The sequence below is a fragment of the Rousettus aegyptiacus genome, unplaced genomic scaffold, assembly GCF_014176215.1.
Source record: "Rousettus aegyptiacus isolate mRouAeg1 unplaced genomic scaffold, mRouAeg1.p scaffold_m13_p_6, whole genome shotgun sequence".
NCBI classification, from domain to species: domain Eukaryota; kingdom Metazoa; phylum Chordata; class Mammalia; order Chiroptera; family Pteropodidae; genus Rousettus; species Rousettus aegyptiacus.
In genome coordinates this window covers 78,368,749-78,379,260 of record NW_023416309.1, presented here as the reverse complement: position 1 = coordinate 78,379,260, position 10,512 = coordinate 78,368,749, and the positions used below count along the sequence as shown (strand labels likewise).

The 10,512-nt window shown below is 46.9% G+C and overlaps 1 protein-coding gene across 1 annotated transcript; it reads left to right on the top strand.

Annotated features, from left to right (window-relative positions):
• Positions 1–279: 279 nt before the first annotated feature.
• Positions 280–8,204, top strand: RFLNB (refilin B). Its single transcript, XM_016138972.2, has 3 exons — positions 280–601; positions 3,303–3,412; positions 5,123–8,204. Exons 1-3 carry the CDS (start codon positions 386–388, stop codon positions 5,451–5,453), a joined length of 657 nt encoding a protein of 218 aa, XP_015994458.1. The 5' UTR covers positions 280–385; the 3' UTR covers positions 5,454–8,204.
• The last annotated feature ends 2,308 nt before the right edge of the window (positions 8,205–10,512 follow it).

Genomic DNA, 10,512 nt, shown 5'->3' with positions numbered 1-10,512 from the left:
CGTCAGGGGCCCAGGGCGAGTGGGGTCCCGTGTCCACTTGCAGCGGGGCGGGGGCCGGACAGGACACTCGCCGAGGGCAGCCCGGCGCTCCAGGCGCGCTGCGACCGGCAGCTTGGGGTGAGCTGGGCTGCCGGCGGAGCGCAGCAAGGGCGGCTCACCGCAGGAGCGCAGCGGCCCCTGGCGCCCGGCCTCGCCGCTCAGCCCGTGCGGGGCGGCCCAGAGGGCGGGGCGGAGGGCGGGCCCCAGGCGTGGCGGCCGGCGAGACTCGGACGGCGCGCGGGTGGCGGGCAGGCAGGGCGGCGCGGCGGGCAGCGGCCCCGGCCCGCGTCTGCGCCCCTCGCGCCTCTCGCACGCCCGCGGCCCCGGCCCCGCCGCACGCACAGCCATGGTGGGCCGGCTGAGCCTGCAGGATGTGCCCGAGCTCGTGGACACGAAGAAGAAGGGCGACGGCGTCCTGGACAGCCCGGACTCAGGACTGCCCCCCAGCCCCAGCCCCAGCCACTGGGGGCTTGTGGCGGCCGGGGGTGGTGGCGGCGGCGGGGAGCGCGCACCGGTACCCGGAGCCCTGGAGCCCGACGCGGCGGCGACCCCAGCGGCCCCGGTGAGTGGTCCCGCTGTCCCCGTCCTTCCCCATCCCGCCCGCAGCCGGGCCCCAGGAGACCATCAGCCGGTCGTGCGTCTCACTTCAGGGCGCTTTGTCGGCGCCTCCACCGCTGGTCGCGACGTCGTGGCCATCGGCGGGAGCTCGGGGCGGGAGCGCTATGAGAGTCTGGCCAGCTGGAGCCGGTGGCTGGAAAATTGTCATCGCCTGGGAGGCGCGCGTGCCCCGGGAGAGGCGAACTGCCGCCTCCTCCCGTCGGGGTGGCTGACCCCGGGGCTGCCAGGCTGCGGCTAGGCCACATTCTCTAGCCTGGGTCGGGCGGGAGGGGATCCCGGGACACCGAGAGGGAACCCCAGTTTTCCCCGGGGACTGCGGGCCTGGCACCCAGGGACTTTGTCCTCGTCTTCAGCGTCTCCCAAGGGCCTTACCCCTTCTGGTTGGTCTTGGGGAGAGGGCTGTTGTGCTCTAACTTCCTAGCTCCCCAGTTCAGAGAGCAAACGGGGCCAGCTTTTGGGGACTATGTTAGTGGTCTTGGGGGCAGTCATCTCATGAGCCTCTGGCCTCCGGGTGGTCCTGTCCCGTCTGGGTAGGAGGCATTTAGGTGAATGGAAACTTTCAAAATTTAGTCCTTTGATTTTCTTTTACATTTGTCTATTTAAAGACACACACGTCTCTTTTGTCTTAGAAATCATGTGGTGATGTTTATTGCCTTACCTAGAGCTCAGGGGAGGCCACATCCTGCCTGCAGTCAAAGCTCAGAGTAGGGATCTCAGTCCTCGCCTTGCCCCTTGGGCTGGGTGTTTACAGCCCTCTCTCCTGGGGTGAAGTAGTCAGTGGCAACTGCTGCTCCTTAAAGACCCATTCACTTTGATAGTGTGAGGAATTCTTGACGCACTGACCCTGTCTCTTAGTGGACGTCAAGGGCATTCCCCCATTTCTATCTGAAGGCAGCACCCACTTCAACCTGGCCTTCAGAACCCTGGCCATCTGGCCCTTTCTAGCCTCCTCTTTCACACCCCCTGACACAAGCCGCCTCTGCTGCTGCTCTTTCCACCTGGCATGCATTTTCCTTTCGAGCCCATCCCCTTCTACTTCTCCCAAAGCCCTGCTGGCCCTTCGATGTCACCTCCTCTGGGAAGTCTTCTTTCCAGAGCCATGAGGGAGTCTGTGGCCTCATCCTCATTCCCTGGTGGCGCCTCGTTCGTATATCTGTCATAACACCTGCCACCGTCAGCCTGCCCCTGGAGCGAGGTGTGTGCTCAGTGAGCGTCTGTTGGGTGGGCAGGGATGAAGGAGCAGAGAAGGCAAGGGCAAGAGAACCAAGTGCTTGTACGGATACCCGGAAGAAGGCCGTAGTGTGAGTGTTGGACCTTCTCTTGGTGGCTATGTCCCCAGGATTGTCCCTGGGTTGGGGAGTATCCAGCAGCCAGAGATCTGGGGACAGAGCAGGGACCACTGTCACAACTTGAGGACTGTTACCAAAAGCTCTGCGGTAGCCCGTGCCCACACTTTACCCCTCCCCCATTCACTGACCTCGGTTCTTAACCACAGCCCCTCCCCCAGCCAGGGCTTAGTAAACTCTCCACCTAATTTCAGGCGCTAGACCCTCAGAACCCTCTCCCACTCTCCCACCTACCCTGGAGCCCTTTGGCTTTTGCATTTCCATCCTATACCTCCACTTGACACCTTGTCTTGGTAACATAAGAGTTTTTTTACAGCCAACTTTCTAGAAATGTCTGCTTCCTTCTCTGTCCTGGACCATGTAGGGGTGGGGCTGCCAACTCCACACCCTGACCCAAGTGTGGATCCTTCTCTCAAATTAGGCAAAGAAAATGACAGATCCCCAGTAAACCCGGGAACCCAAAGGTCTTCTCTCTGTTGCACACTTAACACAGAAGCCCTGATTCCAGTCAAATCGGGTAAAAACTAGCACCTGTGTCTAGGAACTGTCTCCTATTCAGGCTGCATGATGAATCAGAAAGTCTGATGCTGCTCAGGCTGGAAGCCAGTTAACCTCTAGTCATGCTGTGCTCTGGCTCTGAGTTTTCTGGATAGTGGGAAATGATGTAGAGAACTTTTTGGTGTTCATCGTACCAATAAATTTACGGACAACTCCGACTTGGTTGGGTGTTGATCTGGTCTCTCCAGAGGAGGTGGGAAAAGTTAGACTGAATCTGCAGTATAAAAAAATAAAAAAATAAAAAAAATCCCTGGTAGAATTATTTTGTTTTGGACTTTTCTAAAGTGTTGCTGAGACAATGAGGGTTCTGAGGGATCTAGTTAATGGAGTCCCAGTTCACTGAGGTTTCCTGACTGCCTTGCTGGGAGATGGCGCAGCAGCCTCTGGGTCTGCCCACAATGATGACACTGAGCTCTCGTCTATTTCACAGTCTTTCACAGTATGGAAGGGGGCACCGCTTCCCTTCCCTTAGTGTGCAGATGAGGTCTCAGAGGGTGTATGATGTGACTTTTGTGGGGGCGCACAGCACATTCATGACAGATCTGAGATTCAGACTAAGACCACTTGGCTCCCTGTCCATTGCTCTTCCTATGCTGTGGGTCAGCCCCTTCTCTGGCATTATTCCCAGGAAGGGGGACACAAGTCACAGTTGGGCTGTCACCTGGAGGCACAGAGCCAGGATCTTCTGCGGGGGAGGCATCAGCTTGGCCTGTGGTCTAACTGCATTCTCCATCCTCACAGAATCCAGCCTCTCTCCCCACTCCTCTGGCCTTCACCTGCACGCCAAGGTTATGCCCCCTGTCCTTTGGCGAAGGAGTGGAGCTTGACCCCTTACCACCGACGGAAGTAAGGTAAATATAGCAGACTCTGATTATATTTTATTTTTTTATAATTTTCTTTTTTTATCCTAGAAATGAATGCTTGTTATTTTTTAAAAAATGAATCTCGAAAGTGTGCCAAAGACTATTCATGGGTTGGTGGGTACTTTTTCAGATTTTTTTCTACTTCCTAACCAATTGAATATCTAGATGCAATTTGAAAATCAAAACAAGATCATGTTCTGTATAAAGTCCTGCAACTTGCTCTTTGCACCTCATAGATCATGGCCATCAGATGTTTAAGTTTTTTCAATAAAGTAATTCCTCTTTCTAAAAGCTGCTGCCCTCCTTTCCCCACCCCCACCCCACTTTCCACCCCTACTTCACGCTGTCACCTTGTTTTATGTTATAATTTCACTGGACAAGTACCATTCTTCCTTGGGAATTTATTTCATCCAGGATTATCTGGGGGGCAGAGATTCACTGAGAGGCTCTGTTCAAGATATGTCTTTTTAGAGAAAGGAATTTTACTTTTGGGAGCTGGTGGTTTTATAGCTGGATTTTAAGTTGCCTTAACACAAAGGGCCCTTTGACATGGAACAAAGGAGGCTCACCAGTTTGGAGGTGAGCAGTTCAGCCTTTATTCCTGCAGAGCTTGTATTTTGAACAAAATGAGGACGTGACTTCATGACATTAGCTTTCACCAGCTTCTTACCTACTTGCCCAAGGAGAATAGACATTTCCATCTGACTCACTGAAAAGAACGCTGCTTCTTACTTCCTGACCAGTAGGTAGGGGCTGGTTGGGGCAATGCCGTTAGATGTGTCTATGCGTGATGCTTCTATATATTTTAGTATCTACGAAGCTGTTATAATTATACAGTAAAATGAACTAACACTTTGCTTACATAAAAAAATTAATTCCCAAATTACCAAAGGACTTAAAAAAAAATAAGGTAGCTGCTAAGGAACATAGATGTTGGGTTATTTTATGAAAATCAAAATTGTAATTGGCTTTGATTGATAAGGTCAGGTCTCGGACTCCCTGGGTTTGAGGGATCTCGAAACTAAAGGCCAAAGTGGACCAAGTACTAGTACTTGGTATCACCAAGCATTCAGACCCAGCATCTAGGATTTCTGGGTTCCTTCATCCTCTCATTAAAGAGCCGATTAATAACTTCAGGGCACAGATAAACTGTTCACCCCTAGTGCAGCAGTAGAATGTGCCTTATTACATAATCATCAACACCACTAGCACTTGCTGTGTTAACACTCCACCCAGTTATTAGTGGGCACCTTTTACAGAAAGAGGAAACTGAGGCTTAGAGAAGTTAAGAAGTTAAGTAAGTTCATTTCACCAAGCTCTCATAGCTTAAGAAAATGAGCGTAGACTCCCTGGGCTGCGTCCTGCAGTGATCAACAGTGAGTGCAGGGCCAGCTCTGGAATCTTACGCACTTGCGTTTCAATCCCAGCCTCACTACTCGCTCCCACTTTAACCTTAACCTCTGTACCTCAATTTCCTCTCCCAGGGATTGTTGGGATAATTAAATTACATCCTAGAAGTAAAGTGCTTTGAATAGTACCACAGAGTAAGTGCTTCATCAACTGTATGCTGCTTCTGACTAGAGTAGACACATTTCAAGGTTTGCATCCCACAAGAGGTTCAAGGTCATAATAGGGACGGACTCCTGTGCCCCTAGCTCAGAGGAATTGGTGTCATGCTGCCTTCCATCTCCCACCCAGGTATACTTCCTCAGTCAAGTATGACTCAGAGCGGCACTTCATCGACGACATCCATCTGCCCCTTGGGCTGGCAGTGACCTCCTACAGCCAGACAGTCACCTGCATCCCCAATTGCACGTGGCGCAACTACAAGGCCGAGCTGCGCTTCGAGCCCCGCCACAAGCCCACCCGTTTCCTCAGCACCACCATCATCTACCCCAAGTTCCCCAAGATCATCTACACCACTACCCTGGATTACAGCTGCCGCAAGACGCTGAGAAGGTTCCTGTCCAGCGTGGAGCTTGAAGCCACAGAATTCCCAGGCAGCGATTACCTCTCAGATGAGTGCTGACTCAAGCAGGCTGGGTGGGGTTGGACCAGCTCTTCTGCTGCCCTGGTCAAATTGGGCCACGCTGCCCTTGAGTGTCACTCATGTCCCCAGGAGTCTAATCTAGAGATACCTCTAAGCCTAGCCTGGGGAAGAAAACAAAATGTCACGGCATCTTATAATAATCGAGAAAATTTGGTTTTTAAAAAATTTTCCAATGGTTTTTAAAAGGAGTATATTTCTAGTTTGCTGCTGCATACATACTTCCCCCCCAAAGTCTCAATTTGATGAGAAAATTGAAAATCAACTAGAGCAAAAGGAACATGGCCACGATTTGAAATAGGGAGGGAGGGGAGAACTCCTCTTCCATTGGTCACTTTGAGGAAGAGCGTGGAAAAATCCTCTGGAATGGAAAAAGTGAGTTTTAGAAATTTCAGCCCTGGGTGTCTTCACTGCTACGAAAGTGGTGCTAATTCAGTAAGCTGTGACACCCATATGGGTTCAATCTGTGGAGACTTGAGTTCCATTCCATTTTTTATTTCCATTTCCATTTCTATTTCCTGTTAACCAGAATGCTTGGAATTCGCTAAATCTTTTTCATGCCATCAAAAAACCCCAAGCTACAATGTTGTAAGATGGCTTTTTTAAAAAAGAAAAAAGGTTCATACTGTTTTCACCTCTTTGAGAAGGTCAGGTCAACTGATGGTCGAGTTTGGGAGCAATGGCTTCCGTCTGGCTCCTTCCATCCGTTGCTTCTGAGCTCAGGCTCTGGCAAAGCGCCTCGCACCCTTGGCATCTGGTAATGTCTCCACAGGCTTGTGTAACTCTCCTGATATGTATTTTGGGGTTTCCAAATACTTTCCTATTTTTTCCTAAGGCAAAATGTAGCAAAGAGAAACAGCATTTTAAAAGAATGCTTAGGAAAAATGCTTTTTGGGACGCCACGAGGGGGTTTCACTCACAATGGGAACTAGCGGCCATACTACCTAAGACCTGACACGGTCTGGGAGGAGGTGGATGCAGATGTTTCTGGTCATCTCGTTCATCAGGGTGGGTGTCCTCTCCAGGGTCCCAGGGTCAACTGCCGTTAGGACTTTGAATGCATCAACATTGTAGAGAAATTCTGCCAGAGCCTTAGGTCTAAGGCAAAAGCAAGGAAATTGCCTCCCTACATCCCCCAGGTAAAGCAAAGGTGAATTCAAATAAAGAATAATGTCACAAGTCCAACGCCAAAACCTGTGTGGTGTTGTGATGGTACACATTTCCTTTAAATGTTCAGTTTAGTGTAAGTGACACTCATGGCATTGGGTGTGAAATGAAGAAACTCTGTGAATTCAGGTGAACTGGCCTCAGAAGCAGGGAGGGCAGTTGGGCCAGGAGGGTGCAGTGGCCCAGGCTGCCTCTGGCTTCACCCCCTGCCCGCCCTGCCTTTCTCCAACCCTTACTTCTTCCTCCTGCCAATCCTGAGGTTTTTGAGTGAAGAAAGTGGCAGATGGTTTTTTCTCTTCCAATACTGGAAAGAACAAACCGTGAATATTTCCTCTGAATACTTCCAATATTATGTCAAGTGCTCGAGGGTTACAGGGTACTGTAAGCTCCAACTCCCGCAGTATCTCCGGGTTTCTGTGTATGGCTTCCTGCTGTCTCGAAAGCAGCATTGATGGCTCTGTGGGTACGCTGTAGCCATAACAGAGACTTTTGTTCTGAAGAGAGCAGGCGTGATGATAATCACACTCATTTAAAGTCGTTGGAGGCCTATAGAGCCAAATTGTCTGGTGTCCTCTTCAGATTTAACAGTGTTTATTCTGTGATGCTCCTAACTGATTGGACACATCTCTTCAGTGGAGCCTGCAGTGGGATGGATGGTCCCAAGTTTGCCGGGGTGAGGCTCAGTGGGGAGCCCTCAGAGGAGTGCTCTGGGACCCTATAGTCAGTCTCCTTGGTCATTCAGAGCAAAAAATGGAAGAGTAAATTACACAGCATTTTTTTGATAAAAATGATTTTTCTCTCTGATTCCAAAATCTTGTCATTTAAGAAAAGTAGTAAATGCAATTTTGAAACTATGTTAAGAGAATTCCCAGGGCTTTTCTCTGTCCCAACAGGAACACTTAAATGAGCTCAGAACAATACCGTGGGTAGCAGCATGGCAGGAGAGACAAGTGCGGGAGAACGTGGCCTTCCATCAGAGCAATATTCTGAGATGTCCACATGAGATTTTGCTTTAGGGAAATTGGATTGAGTTCAGGCAAATCGTTCTAGGTGTGGAGAGAATCTGAACTATATCAGTAAAGTAGGTAGAAGTGAGCGATTGCGAATGTGTAATGCTAATGGAAAAGCAGGCTTTATTTCGTTAAGTTATTCACTAGGGAACCGACCTTAGTTCTTCCTAATCCTCTTCAAACCTGCTTGGCTGATAGCTGCAGAAAAGGAAGCATGTGAAGACACAATGGGACACCTCAGGGTAAATCGATCAGTTGTGCATTCATGTTGGTTTGCAAGGTTGAAACAATGATTTTTAAAAACTCACTCATTAAAACCAAATGTTCCTAAGTATATCTGGGAGATAGTTTACTTGTTAATTAAAAAAATCTTTTTTTTCTCAGTCTGTTAAATTATGGCTTTCGTGTAATAAGGATGATTTGTATTTTCAGAGAAAAGCTGTTTTCAAATCCAGACCTTTTAAAAAGAATGATTACCTCTTCATTTGACACTTTTCCTGTTTCTAACCTTAGGAAATCCAGAATTGTATTTGACTAAAACTATTTTTAAAATTTATCTTTGACCTCCGTCCCACTCCATTTTGCTCTATGACTTCATTTAACAATAAATTATCTTAAAAAAAAAAAAACAAAAAAAGTTAAGATGCCTCTTTTTAAAGTAAAAGTAATATTTTGGTTAAGAAAAATGAGAAAAACAGCTCCTCATCTGGAGAAATTTTAAGACGTGATTGTATTTTACTTGTATAATACTTCTGTCTGGAGTACGCCTTCTCCTGTGGGTATGAGAAGATTGCCAAGGGGTCACTGGGCACAGATAGTTTTAAGGAATTTGTTCCCAGATTCTGTGTGTACTTGTTCCTAAAACCAATCTGCCCTAGAAATGTGGCTGTGAGTGATGATGTCAGGCCAGTCCTCCCTTCCCACCTCCCCTTTCAAATTGCCTTTGTCTCACTTTTCAGAAGAAATACATGCCTTAGTCTAACCAAAAACCCATTCTCAATTTTACTGTGGGACGTTGCACTGGGCTGGAAAAATCTATAGGTATTAGACAGAGGAACAGTTAAAAACATCTGTATCTGGACATCAGGACCCCACTATAGAGCCTCATGGCTATATGTGTCCTACACATAATCTTGTCAAGCATGAAGTGTGGTAGTGGAAGCAAGGTTGGCCTGTGTGGGGAAGTTCTCACTTTCAATATCTCATAAAGTGAGGCCATTGTGATGACACTTTTCATTTGATACCCACATTTCTTCAATCTCAGGTTATTGTCTTCCCTGAGGGAACGTCCCTTTGGGCAAAGCAAAGAGAAGTTCAGAAAGAAATATTGAAAGTGAAAGCATTCCCTTTAAGCATCAAATTCATGGCAAGGCTCTGTGTCTTATCTGTTAGTTTTTGAGTTACTACTCAGAAATAAATATGTCCCAGGAAAGCATATTATCATTCCTATAAAATTTTTAAGCCAGTTTTTTAACAAGAATTTAGTCCAAATTGGCTGACTGAGATGATGATGAGGGCTAATATTGCCAATTAGGTTATACAGTGTAAATTTTACATGTAATGGTCTAATTAGCAATTCCAAGGTTTCATTGGACAAATGTTTAAAGTGCATAATATTAAAGTTGTAAGTGTGTGTGTGTGTGTGTGTGTGTGTGTGTGTGTGGAGAAAGAGGCAAAAGTGTGTCGAAATTAATGATATTTTAATCTTCTCTTGGCAAATACCTTTCTAAGTATATCAGATTAAGCTGGTGCCTTCAAGAGAAAAAGTAGCAGATATAATTAATAATATGATGATGAATTTAGGAAGGCTCTTTGGTATACTTCCCAGAAATTTAAGAAGCGAATGACTCTATTGATTAGGTAGTGAATCCTATTGCAAAGAATGCCTCTTTTCAAACTTAATAATTTGATTTTAGAATATAAACACTATCAAGTGGTTTGTTTATATCACTGTTTCCCAATGTGCTTTCTATGGAGTAAAATAAGGCTCTATGAACAAATAAGTTTGGGGAAATGAAAAGCTGAACAATGATAAATATGCTTATTACAGGGCTTTCGGATTTTTGTATTAAACAGCTTTTGCTGCATAACAACCACCACAAAATCACAGTAGCACACAGAAATAAGCACTAGTTCTTGCTTACAAGTTTATAGGTCTTAAAGGGCGGTTCTCCCCAATGCTGGTGTTGAGTTCAGGTTCTTTCCTCTTGTCTCTAAAGCAGGCTAGGGAGGTTACCCGGGGCACATTCTTCTCATGGAACAAACAGGTCAAAAAATTCCAGACAAGCAAGTCGAAACATACAATACCTCTTAAGTCCTGCACTGGCACCCTGTTACTTCTACCCACGTTCTATTGGCCAAAGCAAGTTGCATGACCAAACCTAACATCGTTGAGTCAGGGAACCATTCGTCCCCCATGGATGTGAGGAGGAGAGAATATTTTCTGTACAATAAGCCCCCATAGCCTTTAATATGATAACATGCATTGAAAATCTTCAAAACAGAAAATCTAGTATGTAGCATTTTCCAAACTCATTGGACCAGAGAACCTACCAGCATTCCATAGGACTGATTAAACCGACAAAAGACATTACCGGGAGAAAAGGCATACACTTTTTTTTTTTATGTTAATAGTTTTACATTCATGAGGACTTCACAGAAAAGACATGAAACCCCAAAGAAGTAGTTAGACTTAGGAGCTTATATACCATTTTAACAAAGGGTGATAAACTGAGGAGATGTGACTAGACAAAGGAAAAGGAGGTTTGGCTTCTAGGGCCAAAAAATTGTGGGAAAGTGACTAGGAAATATACTGGGTCAACCAATGGAAGATAAGGATGATTTTAGCAAGATCATGTTTATGC